Source organism: Ornithodoros turicata, chromosome 5 (assembly GCF_037126465.1).
Source record: "Ornithodoros turicata isolate Travis chromosome 5, ASM3712646v1, whole genome shotgun sequence".
In the NCBI taxonomy this organism is placed as follows: domain Eukaryota; kingdom Metazoa; phylum Arthropoda; class Arachnida; order Ixodida; family Argasidae; genus Ornithodoros; species Ornithodoros turicata.
The window spans coordinates 80,789,478-80,813,617 of record NC_088205.1 but is presented as its reverse complement, the minus strand read 5'-3'; the positions used below and the strand labels follow the sequence as shown (position 1 = coordinate 80,813,617).

At 44.2% G+C, this 24,140-nt stretch overlaps 2 protein-coding genes across 6 annotated transcripts in view; both read left to right on the top strand.

Moving 5' to 3' along the window:
- Positions 1-3,133, top strand: part of LOC135394967 (uncharacterized) — a 41,210-nt gene extending 38,077 nt beyond the window's left edge. For both annotated transcript variants that reach the window (XM_064626087.1, XM_064626089.1), the window contains exon 9: positions 2,009-3,133. In XM_064626087.1, the coding sequence (XP_064482157.1) occupies positions 2,009-2,288 (280 nt within the window). In that variant the 3' untranslated portion in view covers positions 2,289-3,133. The remainder of the gene's footprint in view (positions 1-2,008) is intronic.
- A 4,289-nt stretch (positions 3,134-7,422) lies between these two features.
- Positions 7,423-24,091, top strand: LOC135394964 (cyclin-I-like). Of its 4 annotated transcripts, none has more exons than XM_064626083.1 (8): positions 7,423-7,642; positions 18,034-18,184; positions 18,290-18,424; positions 19,011-19,085; positions 19,168-19,308; positions 20,505-20,735; positions 20,849-20,977; positions 21,895-24,091. In XM_064626083.1, the coding sequence occupies exons 1-8, from the start codon at positions 7,635-7,637 to the stop codon at positions 22,009-22,011; spliced, it is 987 nt and encodes a 328-aa protein (XP_064482153.1). In that variant the 5' UTR covers positions 7,423-7,634; the 3' UTR covers positions 22,012-24,091. The 4 variants fall into 4 exon arrangements, with proteins under 4 accessions (XP_064482153.1, XP_064482154.1, XP_064482155.1 ...); XM_064626084.1 differs by lacking the exon at positions 7,423-7,642 and adding an exon at positions 16,202-16,365; XM_064626085.1 differs by lacking the exon at positions 7,423-7,642 and adding an exon at positions 17,012-17,139.
- Positions 24,092-24,140: the final 49 nt, after the last annotated feature.

Genomic DNA, 24,140 nt, shown 5'->3' with positions numbered 1-24,140 from the left:
CCCCGTCTTCCTGCTTAAATGTTCCTAGATGCGTCAGTGACGAATTCAATATCTTCCGTTTTTTTTTTTTTTTTTTTTCTATAATCAAACTCAAACTCAACTGCACCACTCGCAACACTGTCCGGAAATGTCACGTTTCAAATCGATATTGAAACGAAAGAAAAGCCAGTTTCTCACTTTTATCGACCCGTTATTTTACATATCTAACGTGTCGGCCATTAAAGCGGGACTCAAGGTCTATAAAATGTCACATCATCGACACATAGGTTTATCGATCAATCGGTACCATGTCAGTGTAGTCTCTTGCAGTATGTTACTCTGTCTTATTCATTGATTGGATGGGGTAGATACAGCACTTCGAAGGCCACGTTATCAACCATCTACTCACACTCTGTGTTGTGGAGTTTTAATAGATCGAAAGGTGTTCACGATAACGGTTTCGAAAAACACGATAAGCTAATCGCGATGAAAGCTAATCGCGTTACGCTCCACGGAAGACAAAGGAGGTGAATTAGGAAGCAAGTTCAACCACTACTCTCCTAACTTTCACTTACTTCCCATTTTAGTCCCCTGACCTGAAATTTACTCTTCGACAGATAAGCTGTAATCAATTCCCAAGTTCCTAATAGCCTCGGTCGTTGAGTCCCTAAGCGAATGAGGTCCTTAGTCCCTGATTTGAAAGTTGTCACGATAAATGCGGACATCCATTGATTTATGCAGACCCCTCTACGCCCCCATCCCCCGCCCCGAAATGTTTTGAGACACATCCTATCTTTGTATCCTGTGCACCCTAGGGTAAGGGGAGTGGGCTTGGTGTTTCACGCTTTGCTACTTTGACGCATGCCGTTTACAATGCAATGCAATGCAATGCAGTGCAATGCAATACAACGTATATTACTAAAACAAAAGTTATACAAACAGCCTTCAACCTTCGACCTGTTTATTGGAGCAATGACGTTTAGTATGACCAGCGGCCGCCCGTTGGTGGTAGCCAAGGTCGTGCTAAAGACTGCGAGGTGCTGGGTTGGAATCCTACCACCGGCTGGGCTGTCTGAGGTTTTCCCTGGGTTTTCCGAAGACTTTCCAGACGACAGTTCCCTCTGAAGTCGGCCCAGCACGCATGCTAACGCATACTATACGCATACTCTCTCCATTTGTATGCCGCTCATATAGCCACAGTTCCTTCGGTGCGCTAACACGGAATTTAAATAACGGCGTTTAGCGTGGCTCGGAACCCTGTTTCATTCGTAAAAGGTGTCCATCAGGAGCCACCATACAAAATATTTTCCCTCTGCGGTGTATTTTTACTGCGCAGCCAAACTTGGAAAAAACAGTCTGAGAAAGCAGCCGCGGACACGATCCTCGCGTGACGTAGGGAAGTCCCCGTTCCCTTTTCTTTGTTCCTTTCTTCTCAGCTCACGCCCCGCCTGAGCTCTTCCACTCTACGTCACGCGCCACGAGCCCGGGGGCCGCGTTACGTCATGACGTTCCCTCGCCGCCGCTTCTCCGATACGCTTTCTTTTTTCTTTTTTTTGCGAGTGGAGGATTTTTGAAAGGTGTGCGGAACACAGGCCGCGCTCTGTAGGTCACGTGCACTCGTCGTTCTGTCGCAGGAGTTCACTCTTTATTCGTTGCAGGACACGATGCCGCGAAGGGAAAAAAAAAGAAAATAGGATCACCTCAGTGGACCTTTAATGTGAAACGTTTCTATGGCCCGGTTTAACCAACGCCGATTAACACTTGAACCGAAATCAACGGTCCCTTAACTTGGATTTTAGCGCTTAAAGTGCATCACAGAAGGTACTCAAACATTCATCACGTCACCAACTAGCGTTTGCAAAAAAAGAATTGAGCGTTAACTTCAAGATTTAGAAACCCTTGATCTCGGTTCAAAGTTAACCAGCGTTGGTAAAACCGGGCCATGTAAAACTACCGTCAAACTAAATGCTTTATCATACTCATATCCGTCTTTCTCTCTCTCTCTCTCCCCCCCCCTCCCTCATCGCAGGTGCGAGACGTTGAGACGTGCCAGGTTATCGGCTCGGGTACTGCCTCTTCCAAAACTGGTCAGTCCTTACACGGACAACCGCGAAAGCGAGCAGACGAGGAACCATTTTTTGGACATGGCAGCGCACGATGACGTCCCACGTCATCTCTCGCCGCTGCAGTTATCCAGTGGTGCCACAAGTGCAGACCATAGCGACCTTAGGCCCAACTCTACCAGCATCAGGCCTACGGTGGCAAGCCCTGCGTCGGCTTCGAGCAGAAGTCTGAGGAACGGCAGATAGCGTGTTTCTTTCTTGCAAGCGCAGACTTGACAATTATGGTCACTTCATGTCCTCCACTACGCAGAGTACGTGATAGTACCTATCGAGTACGTGGAGTACGTGCTGGCTTCTGTTATCGAGCGACGACAAAGTAGCCGCGCTGTTATCGGCGGTGCTTCAACGTAGGCTATGTAAAAATATGAGCCTTTCGAGTTATATCTCCTTTTTTTTTTATCTTGCAATGGCCCGTCACGGCTGATACGTGAAGATAAGACAACTGAAACAGTCGAGTTTGTTCAAAGGCATATTTTCATACAGTGAAGCTGAGATAGCGCCGAGGGTTCTGGAAATGTTTTGTGACGTCACCCTGTGATGTTATGAAGAGATTAGAAGGCACACTTATAGAGATTAACTGAGTGCGTATGGTGCCAAGCGACCGGAGCATCTGCTTGCTAAACTCCACACCGTCTTATAGAAATGCCTTGATGCTTCGTACAGTGCAGGAAGGGGGCCCCATATAATGTGCATTTAGAACTTTGAACAATTGAGACCTTCCAGGACGCTGTGTGTGTCCCCACCTGTCGTCATGTGCGCCCCTTTGTGAAGCAATATTTTATGACACATCTCAACCGTGCTATATGTGACTGAGAACTTGTGAAATACCTGCGCCGTCTCTTCGGAACTATTTTCCGACGCAACACGCGACACTCGGGGCAAATCTTCTGAGATTCCAGAAGGCCCATGATTGGAGCAGTGACTATATAGTGCTATGTGAGCACCGCTACCGCGCGTGAATTAAAATTGAAAGCGTCAACAGACCGTTCTTTTGGTTTGCTGAATAAAGCTATCTATTTTGCTAAGCCACACATTTCGCACCTGTGTCCTTCTTCCCGTGGATGTAGTCGGCAGGAAACAACATAGATGAATGGATGATGATGATGATGATGTGGGAAAACGCGTGATTCAGCTTCGGTAAGTTAAACTTTCTCGCTGGTTGTACGAAAAACATGAGAATATGCACACAATGCCCAGGTTTTTTTTTTATGTGGCTGTAGGCTTGTAGCATCCGGCGGTGTATGGTATTCAGAGCTGTACACGTTACTAAAAAAAAAAAAGAAACTAAATACGTTACTCGTTCCTTCGAAAAAAATAGTAACTAAGTACCGTTGCCCGTTACTAACAAATAAAAGGAACGCGTTCTCGTTACTTGGAGGTAACGAGTTACTTCTATACGTTACATTTGCATACAAGACAGCAGATATACGAAAGCATCGCGTACTTTATTTCTTTATTTTATTTTTTTCAGCTCATCCATGATGAGTTGCACCTTAGTAGCAACTGGTACTCAAAGCTGGCTGACGTGAGTTCCCAAATAGGGGAGAGGGAGAGAGAGACAAAGCACTAAACGCCCTGAGAGCAGCGAATCCTTGAAAGGAGGAACACAAAGAACACAGTGAGTTTTCTGGAACACTGTGGACACTAGAGCAATGAGAAGGCGTTGCTCTCTGGTATCCGTTGCTCTTCGCTGTGGATTTTTCCACTTGCTTCTGCCTCGTCGAATGCCACCATGTGCGCGGGAAAAACCACATCTGACGGTCGTGGTATGTGCGGTGAGCGGAAAAAAAAAGTAACGAGTAACTTATACAGTAACACGTTATCAACTTTTGTAACTAAGTACGTTATTAGTTAAATTTTCTTAGAAAGTAACTAAGTCATTACTTAGTTACCAAAAATAGTAACGCGTTCCTTGTAACGCGTTAGGGTCAGCTCTGATGGTATTGTACATATAGCATGTCCTGATGCCATGGAGCACACCCTTAGACATACTTCCTGAAGGTATAGGATGTCCTATACCCTCCTGAAGGTGAATTGCTAGTACCTTACGCTTATTCTTGCTGACAATTTTTGCTACAACATATCAATGAGCAAACTACAAATAGATCACCACAGGCAAAGGTAGGTGTATTTAGTCATTATCTACCTCTCTCTGGATATACAGATGTCGATCAATATACGTTCATTTATACGTAGTTACATGGTATAGTCTACTAAGACCGTGCAATTCTCCATAAGAGTTGTCACAAAATGAAGGTTGCACTATATATGATGGATTCGTCCACTCTATGCACTATAGACGTGACACCTCTAAGAGCTATCCGAGACCCGCTTATCTTACAGTCCTACAGTGTTAGAGGACAGAAAACCCGGGGAACCTCTTAATTTCCCCATGATTTAATAGACATGGTTATCAAGAGAACGCATATCATTGTCACATATATTTACATTTGCGAACACTTTAGCGCACACTTTTTACCTCCTCCCGTATTATTTCTTTAGGGTATTTAGCAATACTGCGGGTCAGTATGTGGAAACTAAGCAAGATACGAAACCAAAATCGTAATATCACCAATTACATGAACAAGAACCACTAAACGTGAAAGGAAAACATCGCTAAAACATAAAAACGCCTGAAAAAGAAAACATCGCACCAAAGTAAAACAATATTATTTTGGAAAACCTGCTGCACAGACGGCACGCAATGCGTGAACAATTTTTTAACAATAACTGTCGCCTGAAATGGGGTTACATAATGCAGCAAAAACGTTATTCCGTAGTGAGCGCAAACAATTTCGAAAACTTTTAATAACAATCTTTTCCATATGCCAGACGGCCTACATGTAAAAAAGCAACAAAGAAAATAATGCGTAACACACGTGGCAATGCATGCGATGCAACCAGATGTTGCAACGCTCCAGAAATATCCAGACAGTTGTTCGTGGAAGCTTTTCAATTAAAAGCATAATGTGTTTCCGGTGTGAAATGCGCGAAGTGTGCAGGGATCATGCGTATGGCTTACGTTTAAAACGCTTAATCTCCATAAGTAATCATTTTATGCAGCGGAGACTTCAAACTACGCAGTTCCACTTAATAAAACTGATTTTAAAACTGTCTTTCGTACATACCTTGCATATCTCGCATACTAGAAGACACTCTCGAGTGATTTTTATCGTGGATTACTCCTTTTGTTGCTCTTTCTTATCCTGTTATATGAGTACACTACAGTATATTTACAGTAAACTGCATTACGTACGATACCTTTAAGACACCTGTTTTTTTAGAGCACATTCAGTATACTGCGTAGGAATATTACTAATATATATTTATATAAAAAATATATAATACATATTTATATATCTATTATACATCTGCCACGTAGGCACGAAAAATAACATAAAGTGAGTTAGGTTGTGACGTCATTCGTGCGGTGCCACACGGACAGTTTTAGTGGCATTTACTGAGTATTCGCTACAACTCATTCGCTCATGAAACAACAACTTTATTTCGAGATGATGGATGGAACCAGTTTCTTCTGTACAAGCCAATGTGATTTCATAATTTTAAGCTTTCTCGAACATCTTTGGACGAAAGAAGACCCAAGTCCTTAGACATTTTCGTCGACAACAGCAAAAGAACTTGAGACGACGCCATATTGCTTGTTTTGGAATCTGCATCGGTTGACAAATACGTTAACTGACCATGTTATTCAAATACATTAGAACTGCTCCATATGAAAACGTACTACATATATTATTATATTTTAGATGATTTATGATGGGCCGTATCGGCATCATGGGGTTTAATGTCATTACAAACTCACGTGTGTCACGACCTTGGGGAATAATGCCATTCGGGACCCGAATGGCATTATACGATAATGTCATTTGTTCTGCCCGTGTGGCACAGATATAATACAGGTATTTTTAATACTGCGAATAATATGACGATTACTAGAAATGTTATGATAGCTTTATTTCTGTACAGAAACGTGATTGTTTAATAATGTTGACGTGAAGAAGCAAAATGAGGATGTGAGTCACGACAAGGTTGGGATGGTGATTCAGTATTCAGTATAGCGCTTAAGCACTCAGAACTTAGCGCTTATACAGTGTTCAATTCAGTACTCAGAAGTCAGAACTAAATAGTACAGAAAAAATCGAGGGTGAAAAATAAGAAGAAAAGCTGCGACTTCTTGTACAAGCAACAGGTACAGGTGACAAGTATCGCTAAACATTGTCGATGCATTGCGTGTCGTCTGTGCAGCAAGTTTTCCACAATAATATTGTTTTTGTTTTGTTACGAGGTTTTCTTTGTTTTGTTTTTCATGCGTGTTATGTTGCAGCGATGTTTTCTTTTCACTTTTAATGGTTCTTGTTCAAGTAATTGGTGATATTACGATTTTGGTTTTGTTTCATGTTTAGTTTCCACATACTGACCCGCAGTGTTGCTAAATACCCTAAAGAAATTGTACAGGAGGAGGTAAAAAGTGTTCGCTAAATGTAAATGTATGTGACGACGACGTGTGTTCTCTTGATAACCATGTGTATTAAATAGTGGGGAAATTACCAGGATTAGAGCTTGAAAGCAGTACGAACACCAGCTGTCACGTTAATGAAATCGTTGAAACTTGATGAAAATGAAATGATGATGAAATGCTCTGTTTATGAAATGTGGATGTGCATCCAGGCATTTGATAATTATTTTATTAGCATTTGTGCGTCAGCGTGCCCCGTTTAAAACATCATGGATCATCTTGTTCTGAGACGTACAGAAGTTCTGACCACATTAGCTATTTAGAAGCTTATTCGGAAACAACATAACAAAAAGTAACGTATTCCATTCCTGCAGGCTTCAGAAACAAAACAAAAAGAAAAAAAAAGCGCTAGCGACACGCCGGAAGAGACAAAAACCGATTCGGAACATAATCTTGCCAGCTTTCTAAGTTTCAGTCGACAACAAGGTGTTCACGATAAGGATTCCGAATGCATGATAAGTGAACCGCCTGATTAGTTCGAAGTGGCTGACACCATGTTGGTGATCTTTAATTTGATGGCTACCTTAGTCGTATCGTTTCCGTAGGGTACTTCCGATGTGCACAAACTCCCCGATCACCTCGCGTACAAGGGGTTCAGCGAAGAAAAAAGACACAAAGAAAAGGCAGCACAATGGAATGTCAAAATCACAGTGGTTAAAATCTTCCCGATCACACGGGCATCTTCTGCATGCCTTCTGCGCGTCGCATGTCGAGGCGTGCGTCTGCTATTTTCATCTTTCACAACCTCTCACTCTTTCCAGTCTGACCGCTGCGCATCGGCGCGCCGTTCGTCATCGCCCGCGAAGGTTCTAGCAAAAAACACGCCTGTGCAAGTCTTCCTTGCACACAAAGTCCCATTCATTGGCGATAGAACCAACAGAACGCTCGCCAATTAGAATGGGGATTGTTGGGGCCGGTGGTTTTTGTGGCAGACGACGCTTTTGCGAAAGGAGTTAGCAGACGAGACGAGAAACAGCGAAAGAAGCAGACGACCAATGACCAGGTAAGTCCGTTTTTAGTTCGTTGCTCGTATTTGGCGTGCATGGTTGAGAAACAAGCGTTGTCTTCAATATTTCTGGTAATGGGGTAGGGTTTCGAACCAGGTCCTCTTTTTAAGTAACACGGAATATCGGAATATCTTTTATTTTGTCCCTGATCGTTTTGAATGCGTGGGCTCGAGTGGTGGATTTTTTCGTCCCGTACGTATATGGCTCCCTTGACAAGTCGGAAGTGAGTTGCTTCGAACGCTGCTTTGAGTCGAAAATTATGATTTTTGTAAGCTCACTCTCTTGAGTCCTTGAATTCCTTGAATTCGCGGCTCACACTATTCCTGGGAATTTGGAGCTTTGCAAAAATTTAGATGAAAGTGTTCATGTGTGCTTGCACAATACTGAAAGCAGAGTAAAGCACACTTTACCGTTTTCTTCCCAAAAGTGTGAATAATGTAAAAAAAAAAACTCACAAAAAAGAACGTTGTAGAGACCAAATTTTTCATGTCAAGATATTTGCCTGCACTTGAGCACATGTTGTCGGATGACGGTCGTGTAACCGTTAGCAACGGCGATAAGGGTGACTACTCAAGGTCGGAAATGTGAGTCAAGAGATTACAGAAGGGAATATAAAAATTTGATAATTTTTTTATTCTGTTTTGCAGGAACTGTCGAAAAGCGCTCATACGTACGGTTTTGAAAGCACTGTTTCCTACGATCCCATAGATCTCGAAACAAAACGTGAATCTTATAATGAAGGGCACAGATAGAAGTTTATAGGATTACTAAACGTTTCATTGAGGACAATGAACAAAATACGAAAAATATACGCTTCTGAGAACAATGAAGTAATATTCAGAGGATCATGCAGAAATCCGTGGTAACATCAGACCTGGGTGTTCAGTATATCTGAAACATACTCGCTGCAGCAAACCTCGTGACGTCACGCAGACGTCACCACGAAAGATGAACACACTAACGAAAGAGCGTGTGTGTCATGTCCTTCATCCTGCAAGGCTCTCCGAGTCTAGATAAACGGCTGTTTGTGCTTTTATTTAGGTCGAGTCATCATTCCCCCACATTGTCCTTGCACTGGGGATGCTAAAGCATTATTGACACAGCTGTGGTAATTCCCATGTCCTCTATTTGCTAAATACACGTCTGTCAGTTTTTTCGGAATTTTTCGAAGCCGTTTGCTCTTTAATAACGCAAAAGTTGCGCGCGACAACTTCGCTTCGGCTTTCGTTCATCCAGCAAGGTGTTTCGAGACAATGCTGACAGCTCTTTGCACGCTTCGTGCGAGGTTTACCTACCCAGAGTTGGTTTTACGGCGGGTTTGATTTTGATTTGATGAGGTTTCTCGAGTTCGCGCGAGAGGCGCAGCCATCTGCTTGCTAGCTAGTGGCCATTGTTACTGCCGTCCGTTGTTACTAGAATATAGATTTCTTTCCGGGAAATATCAGGTCCATTCTTCCTTGGAAGAGTTCCTTGTTAATGGAGATACATCTGGCCCTGATGATGAACGCATGGTCCGACTTGGCGAGGATACCTTAATTGCGAAGGAACGGGTCCAAACGACGACAGTGGATGGAATAAAAAATTACATTTACACTTTAACATAACAATGAGGCGTCGGAGCTTCCGAGCGGTTTAGTTTTTCTCCCCATATCCCGAGTGTTTCCAATGGACACATCAAATTTCGCAGCCAATCAAGCAACAAGCAACACATACAACAACAAATACAACAAACACACTTTCCTACACTCCTGATTGGGTAGGCATTTTACAGATCATTACGCACTCTTTCACAGAACGAGGACCCACATACAAACGATTGAGGTTCCCCTAAAATTCTCTGATGGTAAAAAATAATGCCACGGTGAAAAACAATAAGCTGCACTTAAAAGATCATAACCGCTGATCGGCCTTCAACAGCCATCAACGCAAAACACAGTGTTCATATGGCCCATACAATATACTGCAATGGACACTTCTGTCAAGTGAGCTAGATAATGCGGTAAACTAACAAATGCGTCTTCTGAGACAACCGTAAGATTTGGTAGAAGATGATTTAGTATATGTATTTTGCTATATACATGTTTTCGTTTTGTAGCAGACGGCAGAATAACTTTATTTTGAAGTGAGGAACAGGGAGTTTCATCTCCAGCGGCGATACACGAAAATGCGTGTTTCGATGCCTATTTATAGCGTCATTAGCGCTGAAACAAATGCGCGTGTCCGACCCTGGCAGAACAGACACCGAACGCAGAAGTTCGTAGCAGACGACAGTTTTGCTGTCTGTTTATTTTCCTCGTTGCCCGCGGAAAAACCTTCCGTGGCGTGATGCGTACACACACCTGTAACCCATGCACTGGATACCCCGGGGGTTCGTGAATGTGAAAGCAATATCACGGGTTCGAAACCTGGCACCAGTTCTGATGTCTGAGGTTTTCCCTGGATTTTCCGATGACTTTGCAGACGAATGTCGGCACACGATGCATGCTAAAACCCCCCTGTCGCTCACTCGATCCTTTATGCTGTCTATCCTCTCTCCATCTCTCCATATCTCTCCATCTCTCCTGGCTATACGCCCCTCATAGCCACAATTGCTTGCCGGCGCTAACGCGGAAATAAATTAATAAATAAATAAATAAAGCTAACACGCAGGAAGGAACGAAAGCGTTGTCGAGGAACTGAAAACTCTATTTCAAGCGGACGAGCACACGGTTCATGCTAACCACACGCAACTTCCTTTTCTCGCACAAAGGGTAGCACCGCAATCTACGTAATAATTTTTGAGACTGTTATCTAGTCTCGTTGCGCAAAAACACAAAGGCTTCCTGATCGCTTTGTACGAAAAAAAAAAAAAAAAGAACTGTCCTAGCCCAAGCAGCACAATGTACTGGAAGTCGAGTGCATTAGGGGTGGACGGTATGTGTCTTATCAATGTTCTGTAGTTTCATGAATCTGTTCAAGGCCTTTCATCTACCCGTCCACCCCTATTGCACTCGACTTTCAGTGCATTTTGCTGCTTGGGAGAGTGCACATTTTATCTAGCGTAATTGCACGTGTATAAGCCGCAGGACCCGTTTTTAGGAATGTTTCGAAAATTTTCTGGCAGATATAAGCCGCGGGCAATACGACGCGACTGACTTGTGCGGCAAAGGAGACCATACAGAGGGCCATAAACCCTGTGGTCCATAACCCCGGAGTCGGCATGGTGTACTACAAGAAGGATTTCAGTTCTAGTGTCGTACCCAGATCGGATTGTGCCCTTGTTGCGTGTTTTTCATGGATCGCTGGGTCAGTGGTCTTCCAGAAGACACCAGGAAGGTCAATCTACTCGAGTGTGGACGCGCTCCTGTTACGTGTACTGTTCGTGCATTGCCAGGGCGGTGCTGTCCTAGAGACAGGCTGTTGGTTCTTTCGGTGAAGCCGGTGTATGGGGAAAATACCAAGGAAAAATAGTGATCAGATAAGCCGCACTGGTGGATAAGCCGCAAAGCGCCCGTTAGAAAAAAAAACGCGCATAAGCCGCGGCTAATACGCGTGGAATTACAGTACACGAGTGGACCTGAACAAGGTAAATCCTCCTATCCTATACCTTCCTTATCGTTGTTGTTGTCGTCGTCAGCATTTTTTTTAGCATGTGTGGACCCGTTGTCATTTTTAGCTGCCAGGAAATATGGGCGCAGTTAATTACCGGCAGGCAACAAAACAAAAATGTGTCTTTGGCTAAAAATAGAACGAATAAGAGAATTTGGTGCGTTCGCCTGCAGTTCTTTGTGTTTGACCCATGGCACTTAATAGTAGCCTATTAATTACAATTAATTATGGTGCAACTGTCGCGGTGGTTTGTTTTATAAGAATTGTAAAAATGATGTGGACCTCATTCTAGCGTGTCCTCGCGGTTTTATTGCCCCTGTCACAGGCTGCACAGGACCGGACAGTAAATGCAGGTTAAAGGATGTGACACCAACTCTACTGTGTCCTAATACTGCTGAGCTCAATCCTTTTATGGGATAGGACACCAAAGGCTGTTCCATGGACATGACGCTAACATGACATGTCCTTGCGACTTTACTGACATATACTCTCAGGCTTTTCTAAATACACTTGCTCCATCCCACGTGCATCTATACAATGTTATGTTCGACGCACTCGTTGTCCTAATCTCAGGATTTCGCACGGGGCAGGAGAAAGGACACGATACCAACTCTGGAGTGTATACAAATGCAGCTCTTATCCACCGAATCTCATGCTCTCACGAAGAAGGGCATGACACTGACTTGAGAAAGGACGTGACATGAACTGTAATGCGTCTTGAAACCTTTATTGTTCCAAACTCACGCTCTTAAGGCAGGCTTCCAAGATAACAAGAAGGACGCTCCAGCAACTCCAGCCTGTCCTAATCCCCGGCTTATTCCACGCAATCACCCTTCATCTGTCCTTCTGGCCACGCGAACCTCTGACGAGGAACAAAACTATTATGACCAGCTGAACTAACAACAAAACCGACACCAATCCCAACCAAAACAAACTCGTTTGGTTCTCAGTTTCCTTTTTTTTTTTTTTTTTCGCGTCGTACTTGCGTCACTCTGTCTAGCAACGCTGGGCAGCAGACAAACAGCCAGGAGAAAAAAAAAAGAAGCAGAGCACGAATTCCGGCTCGTCTGAGCAGCTCCTGTACATTGCTTTCTTCTCGTATAATGTATTCAAGCGGCGTTGTACAGCACGAATCCGTGTCACGCGGATTCTCGTAGATTAAAAACTTTCTTCGCGTGAGACGAGCCGTGGAGGCGGAAGAGTCTGGTTCAAGGATATCTGCTGCTTTCGTCACTTTACAGTTTTTTGTTGTTTTTTTTTTCTCACTCTCTCTCTCTTGAAGATTAGCCTCTGAATGGTAAAGCGATTCGGATGTTGTCATTTCGCGGGGATCGTTTCTCTCCTGTGGGTTTTAATGTCAACTGCAATGTGGGTGAAGGTTGTATTTATACGGTTTTTGTTGACGTACTTTTCGCACTCTCCGTTTTATTTAGTGCCGGGGCTCACACGAGCGACCGGAACGGAGACAAAATCCGCTCTGGCGCGAGTGCCGACGTCCCAAGGAGTCCCCGCCCCCCACCGAAGGGAGATCTTCGCAACCCAAATGGATTTCAAGCTTGTGGTATTTCCACAATCGTTTACACACAACTGAGTACAGTTGTGAAATATCTCGCTTGAAAACGAAGCGGGAATCATAAAAAACGACTTTGGAAATTTGAAAAAGTCTGGCTCCCACGGTACGTCGATGCACTCTAAGAAAAAAAAGGAGTAAAACGGGGAGTAATTGCAGCTTCTACTCCCCTAGTCTGCAATTACTCCCCATTTTACTCCCCTAACCCAACATTTAGTCCCGACATTTACTCCCCAGGACTGCAAATTGTCACTAAACTTCACGAATGGTCTCCTGAATGCAACAGTCTCCGTAAATATGTGCCCTTGGCCAATTTGAAGGGCATAAGGCTGTATAACTCAGACAACGTAGCAATTTTCCAGCCACACAGAGTAAGAAACAGTTAGCGCATCTTTCTTCGCAAATTGTGCCCTATGTATGGCGCAAGATTTTATATCACTCGATATATCACGGTTGACGGTTTGCTTCAAAGTATTTTCATGCATGCGCACCAATTATGTACTTGGGACTCTTACGACAACGCGTGAAATGCGGTCTTCACTCTGTGACATTCATTTACTCCCGTGCATTTACTCCCGAAAGGGACTATTTTTTTGTGGCAATGCAAATACTCCCCAAAAGGAGTAAAAGTACTCCTTTTTTTCTTAGAGTGTGGAAGTACTACTACTTTCATTAGTCATACCGTAATACCAATCCTGCGCTGTTTCCTGACTCTCAGGGAAGTAGCTGACCGCTGTTTCTTTCCATCAGTGTCTGAATAACCTGATCCCGAACCTTCGACCACTGTTTTATTTCGGGAATGTAACACTGCGACCAAGCGACCGGCGTGGTATACTACTTATCGGCTGCATGCAGAGTGACGTCAGCGCGGTGGCCTTGGGAGAGAACTCAATTCTGCGACCTCCTCTCCACGCTCCTGTTTCGCGGTTTGATTGCTTTCTTATTTGTGGCATAATTTGTCACATGCGGAAGGAACAAAAGTTCACGGCAGGTATACAGTGGATGTTATGCACAAACTACGATGTGCAGCATTTTTTTCTCCGATCGTTCGAACGATCGATGAGGCACGTGACAGGCACGTGATGACAGGCACGTCTGCAAACAACACTCATCCGGTTGCGAGAACGAGTTTCTCATTTTCTTGTACTGTGGTTGAACAGAAAAATGGAGGTTGTTGGGACATTTCGTTTCAAACATTCCACAATGCCGGAAACCGCGCTACACCAACGAAAAAAAAAAGTAAATTACTATCGTCGCTATACAGCACAGTACAACAGAGATTCAGAGAGGTAAGAGTGGAAACACGGGTGCCGAACAATTTTTCGCCGCCGACCCATTCGCGCAGGTACAGTGTTGCCGTGCTGCGTAATCCAATGATGGCCACTTCGTGGAAAACGAAGGAACCGATATCAAGTTAAAATTCGAGCGGGTTCGTGATCCATACTAAAAGCGATAAAAAAAAATTATAAAAAAATCCAGTGCGATGGGACAACACTGCTGTGTTTGTCTCGTCCTTTGTCCTTTTCGTTGTCCCCTCGCGCTGTTTTTTTTTTTTATCGCTTTTAGTAAGGAACCGACACCGCACCTATTTTCACTCGAACGAGGAAAAAAAGACAACAGTTAGCTCTAGAATCTGGGCACATATAGTAGCTCTCGAATCTGGGCACAGTGACTTTCATCTTTCATCAGTAATATTACTCCCCGGCAGGGAGAAGGTGTTATGCTACTCCCTTGAGGGAGTGAGGAGACACCCCTTTGAGCGTAATTGCACTCTCCAAAAGGGTGTTATATATGTGGGAAGGAAAGGAGTTAAAGTACACCCTTTTTTTTTTAAGAGCGTAGACCGTTGATAGCGCCTCCGTGAAGCTACAGTACCTACCGGAACCAATGGCAGCGTCCGTGACTCAGAATCTTATCTGTTGATTGAGTGCGGTATAGATGACTTATTTGGGGTGCAATTACAGCTTCCGCAGTCTTCTAGATTGTAAATATACTAGAAGAGGAAGCCAGCAGCCCTGCTCAGTGCGATGTGGTTCAAGTCGCTAAGACACGCCGTGTTCGTGGGAAATGACCCTCAAGGGGGAGAAAATTAATCTGCAGGTCTACCACGTCGCTCATGATCATACGGGTCTCTCGTTACGTAAAGCTACAATCTAGACAGCACTCTTCGTTTACGAAGAAACCGGCTAGAGCAGCGTCATGCCTGAGTGTAACGTATGGTACGTGCTGCAGCTGTAGGAACGTCAGCTCCACTGAGCAAACACTGATGCTTATCTTTGGCCTATGCATATTTGTTTCCTTCCGCAGCGAGGTTGCCCTGAATCCGTGAGCCTTGCTGTGGCCTACGCGTAAGTTTACCATACTGTGCACGAGCCTGAAATACGAGTAGACAGCGAAATTTCTCATGTCGTTGCGTTGTTCGCTGCGAATTTGTAGCTTATACTTACAGGGAAGGCTGTCGACGGATTCCCGAAACAAAATAAAAAACACTAAAAATGCCTGGGATGAACCCGTTTGAGCTGCATAATAAAGCCCTGGTGAATGCTTTTTTTTTTTTTTTTTTTTTGTCGTGGATAATGCAATTAACTCCCTCAAAACACTACAGATGCAGAAAACAAATAATATTTTAATGAATTTGAGACTTAAGCTTTCGATATTTTAATCCACCTAGGGCAGAATTGTAGCACAAAACTTCCACGCTCGCATTATCCGCCGTTGAGGAATCGCCGTTTCCAGCTCCCCACGTATAGAGCTGAACACCTGGTCAGTTTTAACGGTTTCGAGCGTATTCAACCCTGTTACAACAATCGCGCACCGTTTTTTACGCATTGTTAAGTGGGTGGAGGGCGACAACAAACTGGATTCGAGTCCGTATTGTTCCTATTACCCAGGTGACGCTCTTTGAAGCTCTACCTCTACAACGAGCGCTTCCCCCGACATTTTTAACTTCGCAGAAATAGGGGTGACTTCGTGTCGTCTGCACGCAATCTTCTCCGTTCGAATTCAGACGCAGACGCGTACATAACGTTTTTTCGCATGTACTACCCTTTTTTTCGAACGGGGACGCCGTAAAAGGTAAGTCCTTGCGATCACCTACTCCATGACCGCATCGACTACCTGCGATTTCAAATGCCGATTTGGCTTCTGACGTCATTCTGACGCCAACATCCCCCACTGCGCTGCTGCAGCGACTCTCTTGCGCCGCGAAAAGTAGTTCCCGACGCTTTCGAACTATTCGTTGCGTTTATCTTAAATAACATTTCGTTTGTACTTCTGGATATATTATACAGTATTCACTTTAGCGATCTGGTTTAGTATAGTTTCGATAAATCAAAAAATTTTGAATTCACTCATCGCGCATGTATACATCGCGTGAATCTCTCTTCCCAGCTGTTTACCAACAGGCAGTCATCTGACATCTTTCGGTTGAGCAGCTGTACATCATCAAATTATGTTCTGCTTGTTCGTAGCTTTTACTTTAATTTAAACATAGTTCAGCAGAAACCTCTCACCGAACATATGCTGGAGAATACGACATTCATTGCTCGACGACCGTCCGAGGTAAATTTTCTGATTTGCTTTGCTTCGCGACGAAATGGAATTGTCTTTTGTTCGGGTATCGCTTTCCTACAGCCTTCTCCTACCGCTCTATCTCTCTCTACTATTCTTATACGTTCACTCCGAACATTTCGATTACGTTTCTACGAGCTCCAATCGTTTGATGAGCCAGGGATGTTGTATTTTTTGCTCACAGGGAATTGTCCTCTGTGACCTTTGCGAAGACAATACGTGAGAAAAGAATTGTGAATGTGTTAAATGTCTTTATGTTCCCCAAATGATGTAGTTTTAGATCTCATTTCATAATTGTATTAAGTTTCGTTCTGGTTTCCTTTTCTGTGGCGATATCAAAGGGCTTTGAGCTCATCATCCGATTGACAGGTCGTTATCGCACCCTTGTTTTTCTCTTGCTTTTCCTTTTTTTCTCAGCACAGTAACTGATAGGTCGTTCGCCCCCTTTTCGTGCGTTTGAAACACGATAGCGTTGCTTGTGTATAATACTAGTGCTTTGTTTGTTGCCTCGCATATACTCGGTTTGAACTGGGAGTGGGTGTGGCGTACACCCAAACGGTTGTCGGGGCAAGTTCCCATTCGCCGAAAAGCTGACCCCCGGGTGGTATACGCTTCCAAAACAACTGCAGCGACCGCTCTGATACTGTGTAGCTTGGAGTGCTCTGTGGTGCAGTGCCTGATGTAATGATACATTGCTGTTGCTATAGGGTTCCGAGATGGCACTGTGACCTTCACAACAACTTGCACAACCTTGAGTTGCCTACGGTATAATTGCGTTTCGTCATCCTTTGTCGCGAGAACTGTTCAGATGTGGGTGCAGCGTATTTGGTAAAGCAGATGATCTGCTAACCATAAAGTGCGTTGCAGACGACGTTTGGCAGATGGTATCCGAGTACACAATATCTTGCGAGCTGGTGTAATCTGTCAGGCGTATTCGGGGTGTTGCATCATGCACCTTTCTTCCAGAATAGTGCGTGATCGTACGCAGAAAGTGCGTATTGCGTATCGGAAGTGAGCTAGCTTGTAGGATAGCGACGACCACGAAAAGCAGGATTCTTATTGGTTATTACCGGGAGCTTCCGGCGATTCATGAATGTTTCAATTTGAGTTATGAAAGGGACGGATGCTATGTGGCTGCTGTAAGGTCGGTAGTTTACGAGTGCTTTGTGGGACGGTACATATTTATGTGGCACAGCAGCATGAAAGGTACATACCTGTAGAGTTCTAGAACATTCTGGGATCCACCTCCCTCACATAACTAACAGAGGCGGTGAACACCTGCTGTGTGCTCAGGTGATTGCTGTGATGAATTTTGATGCTGGAACTTGTGTTGAAGTAACATGCACACAAAATGTTTTCATGACTATCTTTTGAATGTGTCATGTTGGGAATTTAAACAGCTCACAGAAAAGAGGTGCTGACACCAGGAATCGAACCTGGGGCCACCATTTCGGAACTGCATCACAGTTAATTGTGCAAGAACAACAAATCTTCCCTGTACGCAAAAAGTTTCCGTGTAGCCCTATCACTTGTACTGAAAATTTATATTTAAAAAATTGTATAGAAGCTTTTGCACAACCTTGAACTAAGGACAAGATTTTCTATGTATAAGATATCTTAGTTTTGCATAATTGAGACAAGTCACGTTTTTACGCGCAGTTTGAGGTACCAGAGGCGGAGGCCCAGTGGAGGTGGTGCAGTTGCCATGGTAATGCAGAAGGGTCTGACAGCCGACGAGGCTGTGACGCTTGTTCAGCAGTACCTCCGCAAGGAACAGCAGCACTGGCGCCCCTGCAAGTACTCTGCACAGGTAGAACATCTTAAACTCCGCGACTCAGAATATACTTTGTGCCAAATTGTCTCGTTAAAAATTCATCAAGAAAACTCAACCACGCTACGAATGTTGATATTGCAGGGAGACGAGATCCTCTCCGCGCAGAGGAATCAAGCCGTGAAGTGGTTAACCGTCATGAACCGCTGCTTGAAGTTCAATCCTGAGACCCTCTTCCTGGCAGTCACCCTTCTTGACGACTTTCTGCGCTTAGTTAGAGTGAGTGGCCTTGTCGGTCTTATCTAAGATTTTGATTCCAATAACCCCGCTATCTGTTGTTTAAGGGATGTCTAAGTGAGTCTTAGCGTTTCGTGTGTACAACTTGCAAAAGGCTTGTCTGATTTGCACAGTAACACTACTTTTTGGTCTTGAGGGTCGTCATGCAATGTCCCGGTGGCTCAGTGGCTAGTATAGTGACAAATCGGTGTGTATTTATGATATGAGTCACAATCTGAGGCGTCCGTACAAGTGTGTTGCAAGCAGTACCACCGAAAATGCGCTGACACAATGCTGAGGGCTGTCAAAAAATACTAGTCAGAGCATGGCGGGATTGCGTCTGAAACAGTCTCTTGTACTGTATTTTATATATGTGTATTATATGTATAGTATGTTATATAATTACATATGTTTATATATGGTTGAGGGTTGTCCACAAGCACTAATCCGAGCATGGCATTCCTCATAAGTCTCATTTTATGGTATTGTGACTGAAACAGTCTCTTGTACAGTATTTTTATATATGTGTATATGTATAGTATTTTATATATATTTATATGTCCGTACTCATTTTTCCAACTTGCTGTAGGCACGTCCCAAGTACCTGAAGTGCATCGCCATTTCGTGCTTCTACCTTGCGTCGAAGATTGTTGAGGAAGATGACGTGAGTAAGATTCTCGTTCAGGTCCCCCACTCCCTCCCTGACGACGGGCCGTAGCTAACCCGTTGACGACGTTGATTTGTAGATGGTTCCTCACATAAAAGATCTGATCACCGACAGCAACTGCAACTTCAGCGTGTCTGAGATTATGCGCATGGAAGCCATCATTCTCAAGAAACTCAACTGGAACTTGTGCCGAACCACAGCACTCGACTTCCTCCACGGCGTAAGTGAACGGTCTGGCAACCTTGTGTTCATAAAGTCTCCGTTTAGAGAACGGCCTACCAGATTATAGCGACCATGTCATAGTCGGCAAACTCCGGAGGAACCCGTCCGCGCGATCTGCTAGGGGGCGCTACTCATCTGCGTCGTGATTGGAAGATGGAAATTTTTGAATTTTGAACGCGCAGAAGCGGACGCACGGTTACCGTAGCAGACGACAGCGACAGTTCCTAGGAAAACGCGTAGAATGATCACGATGATCAACTTTAACAGGAAGCATCTCTCGTGGGACATCCAGAACTGGATGTCCCACATCCAGTGGGACATCGTGGGAAATACTAAGGCAAGCTAAAGTACAGAGTGCTGTAGAAATTGAGGAAGCAATAACCGTGTCGATGAGTAACGCCACCACTAGCCTCCTAATGCGGCGCTGGGAACGGGTCCGTATGACACGGTCGCTATAATTAGGGCCCGACTTTTTAGGGTTAAACCAGTATCCGCCCGATATTTACCCCCCCGAACGCAATCCGTAAAATTCGGGTTTAACCCGAATCTACCCAAAAACATCCGGGTCGCGTGGCACATTCGTAAGCGTGCATTAAAATCAAGTTTGATAACATCGCTAAACATTAGTTCCACGTTAAGACAACTTTTTATTAAACAAAAAAAAATCACCGGAATGCACCCGAATTCCCGACGACAGAATATGCCGTGACAGGATTTAACCCGAATAAACCAGAATTTTCGAACGAAAAATATCGCCCGATATTTAACCCCCCGAATTTGGCCAAAAATAAAACCCGAAAGTTTAGCCTGAAGTTTTGGGGTTTTACCCGATTATTCCCCGAATTTGCACCCCGAATTGAAGGTTGCCTCTTTAGGGTGAAACCCGATTTTTACCAGGCAAATTGCCCCCTCTGGGATGTCTACGAATGCACCAACTTACTTGTTTGGCAGAAAAATGCAGTTACATCACCGTTTGTACCAAACCGCTACTGTTACTATTGAATAACTGAGCCCGAATTCTCCCCGTTTTTCGCGTAATGGAAGTTTTTTCACCCGAATTCGCACGAATTTAGCGCGCACGTTTATTTACCCAATTTTAACCCCCCCGAATTTAGAAAAAAAATATTTCCCTAAAACTTCAGGCTTCTAGTAGGTCGTGGTTCCGAGGAAACTCAGCTCCGTCTGTTGATGCAGTTTCACGCGCTGCTGGTGCTGAACCGCTCCCTGTTGCTGCCCGACCAGTCGGCAGCACAGCTGGAAGCGCTGGGACCACTGATGGAGACCAAGCTGCACATCTGCCTGTGCCAACCGGAGCTTCTGACCAGTCGACCCTCTGTCGTTGCCCTTGCTTTGGTCAGCTTGGAGCTGGAGACGTGGACGCGCAACTGGTTTGTCATCACGGTTGCTCTTCAGCGGCTGGCACAGGTGCGGACACGACCTGCTTCTCTTCGTTCGGTGCTTAGAGCCGGTGCTATTATTGGTTCAGAGACGGATGGCTCTTATCTGACCTTAACTTGATTACGGTCTTCTCCCGACAGGTAGAGAACGCGGACGTCATTCGTTGCCGCGAAGACCTGGCAAGGACGTTCACCGTTCTACGACCGGTGGCGTCGAGGAAGCACCGCCATTCCGAGTCCAATCACACTCCCAAGCCGTCGAAACGGAAGGTGAGCAGCGTTACACGTGCTATAATGTTTCTTTTATTTGTTGCTGTACTGTTATGCTTTGTGGTGAACATAGTAGCACTGCAGCTACTTACGTTTCCTTTGGGAATACTTGTCAGCATTTGTATTGGGATGGACATGTTTGCCCTTTTTTCATTTTTTATTTTTTTTCACTCAAATTGAACTATATGAGAGGGCCTGCTTTCACACTACCAACCTTCTCACACCTGGAACTCATTTGGTGCTGCGGTGGACCTTCAAAGATTTTGTCGGATTTACAGTAGTCGACTGATCTTTCGAACGACTATTTATACGGACTTGTTCGATACTTCCGACTCCAACGGGGAACCGTCACCTTCGCCATAGGATTAATACATTCTCGCCAACATTTTTCCCGGTCAGGTCAAAGTCCGGAGGCTCGATTTTCCTTCCAGACTAAAAACGCTTGCGGACATGCACCGATACGACTGTTTTTGGCACCAGGCGGCAACTTCGAAACAGCCATTTTGGATCGTGCGCTTGGATTGGTTTGGTAATCGGAATCCTACGCGGGGCTTCTCTGAAACTTCCGAACCGTACCGCTGGGTGGCGCAGCGGCAGCAGCGAACGCACACCGCGGCTTTCAGCTACCTTTGGGCATGCTGTCACTGTCAAATGTGTACGGCGGACATGTTGAGCTCGTGCAAATGCAAGCGGATGTCATCACACGCATGCGGCAGGGCGCAATTAGAGACTTCTCTAGTGCAGCTGAGGTGAAATAAAGTTTAGTGATAGTCAGATGTTTCAGACTGCCGTAATATTTGGAAATTTTTTCCGGTCACCGCGAATCGGTCGTCTACTGTAAATGAAAAAATCGGATTTGTGAAACTAGACTGTTTCTAAATTCAGTGACACAGATCCTTCATCTTCTTTGCTTGCAGATGGAGAACATGGACATCGAGGAAATCTACGACAGCATCAAGAAGCTGTACGGAGATGAAGGAGCGGGATGCAGCGGAATGCACCTTGAGTCAGACTTTCCCATACGTGCAATGTGAAAAAGAAAAAAAAAAGAAACCAGAAAAGAAAAGTGTGAAAGGGGCACACATGAACCACCACACTCCAACTCACCCACAAAGAAGCAAGCTAGTCTTTTTATTTGCGAGAGTAGAAAACAATGTCTTATCATTTTACAGAGCAAAACTAAACTCTTTTTTTTTTCTTTTTTTTTTTTTTTTTACGGGAGCAACAACACACCGGGATCTAAGCCGTAGTTCCTTGATGTGATGGAGGCTCGACTGTAAGGCAGGATATTTTGTATCGTTTCTTTTTTACATTGTTTATAGTCCTTTTGTGCTCCTCTTCTGGTAATAATAGTAGTCAGGGAAACGTGGTTTGGGACGAAAGTTTTCTGGAGAACCTGGGGGGGGGGGGGTATTTTGCGAAAATTTGCTCTTAAAAATTGTGGCACATGTCAAGTTTAATGAGGATGCTAAATGGGTTTTGCATTGTTGACCTAACAGTTCATTGCAGAAATTCAACCGGAGACATTTTTTTAAAATAATGCAAGGCGTAGAAACACCTAGGACAGATAAGATATTTTTTTTGTTGCTTCTGTCTTTGTTAATGTGTGCCTCAAAGCCCCTGCAAGGAGAGTCTTTTACGAAGAGATAGTTCGCTCTCCCAAGATTTTCGTGTCTGCAGGTGGTGCCTTCCTTAATTTACGGAACCCACTTTTCACTTTCTGTTGACTTGATTGGTGTGATTTGTTATCGGCATTTGTGAAGTCTCTGCAATCCACACAGCTTGAACTTGTGACTACACTACACTCTAAAAACAGAACTTCACCGCGTAGCACGCTGTGTGCTAACCATTGCCAAGAATGATATGGTTATCGCATCCGATTCGAAGAGAGATGGGGGCGTACGCCTTTTTTTGTGACAATTTTCATATATCCAAATTGCCACAAAAAGGCGTACGCCCACCTCTCTTCGAATCGGAAGCGATAACCATATCATTCTTGGCAATGGTTAGCACACAGCGTGCTACGCAGTGAAGTTTGCGGTTTTTAGAGTGTAGAACGTAAAGTGCTTACAAGAGAGTTATTTGAAATTATGAAATTGAAATTTTCCTGCGGGACATGTTTAGTTCAGTAATGCAGGGGACACCGGTGTAGCCAGTAAAGTATTTCGGGAGGGGGTTTTATGGGGACTTTGTATGGGGGGAGGAGGATTTTGCCCACGTTTCCCTCTCCCAAATGCACTACCAAATTTTCAGGGGTTTAATCCCCCCTCCCCTGTCTAGGGAGCAAGGTTTTCCCCTTAAATTTGCCCAAACCAGTTAGGAGACCCCCACGTCCTGTCCTGTCTTTCCGTCACTGTTCCCGTCCAGTTTTTTTTAATAAGTTTTAGTTCTTTTAAAGTACCTGCAGGACTTGCGATTTGTGCAACAGAGTGTGTTTGTGTGTTTTTCACTTAAATCTTTCATGCACATCCAAAAAAAAAGAAAAAAGTTCATTGTTTCTTTGTCCGACCTTCCCCGGTTTTTGTGTGTGTCAAGAATGTCCTGCTGTACCTCTGTTCTGACAAACGTTGAGTTTTTAGCGAGATATCGGTTTTAATATTTAACTTAAAATTCTTCCGTCGCTGTACAGATGTTTTAGTTTGCTCGACATGTCTCGAAAGACTTGTATAGAACTTTTGTTACGAGAATTCTTTCTGTTTTAAGAAAGGCCTCTTGGGGGGGGGGGGAAGAACGTTTTAGCAGGTGTCCGTTTCTGGCTTGTCTCTTTCCCACAAATGTGTATAAAGAAACACACATACTTTTGTTAGTGTAAAAAGAATGTAAAATATGTAAAAATGTAAAAAAAAATGTCATAAGAGAAAAAGACAAAAAAACATTGTAAATGATGTCCATTTTCATCCTTCACCCACGCGCACGTCAAATGGGGCCCACATACAAGTCTGTGTGCTTAGAAGGAACCAAGCGTGCGGGTGTAATGTTTTTAGAGATTTTTTTTTTTACTCCCTCGGTGAAACTGTGTAGCCAGTGGTAGAGAGAGAGAGAGAGAGAGAAAATGTGAAAGTGACATGATGGGTCACATTCTCAGTGGCATTAAAAAAAAAAGTTTGCATTTTATATCTTTGTTGAGTCTTTCCTATGCTATGCACCAACGTTGCACAAACGT

Coding starts and splice junctions, on each gene's coding strand:
- LOC135394964 (XM_064626082.1), top strand. CDS start 17,498: ATGCTATGTGGCTGCTGTAAGGTCGGTAGTTTACGAGTGCTTTGTGGG. Junction 19,086..19,167: donor AGATTGTTGAGGAAGATGAC/GTGAGTAAGATT, acceptor GTTGATTTGTAG/ATGGTTCCTCACATAAAAGA. Junction 20,736..20,848: donor CTCTTCAGCGGCTGGCACAG/GTGCGGACACGA, acceptor TTCTCCCGACAG/GTAGAGAACGCGGACGTCAT.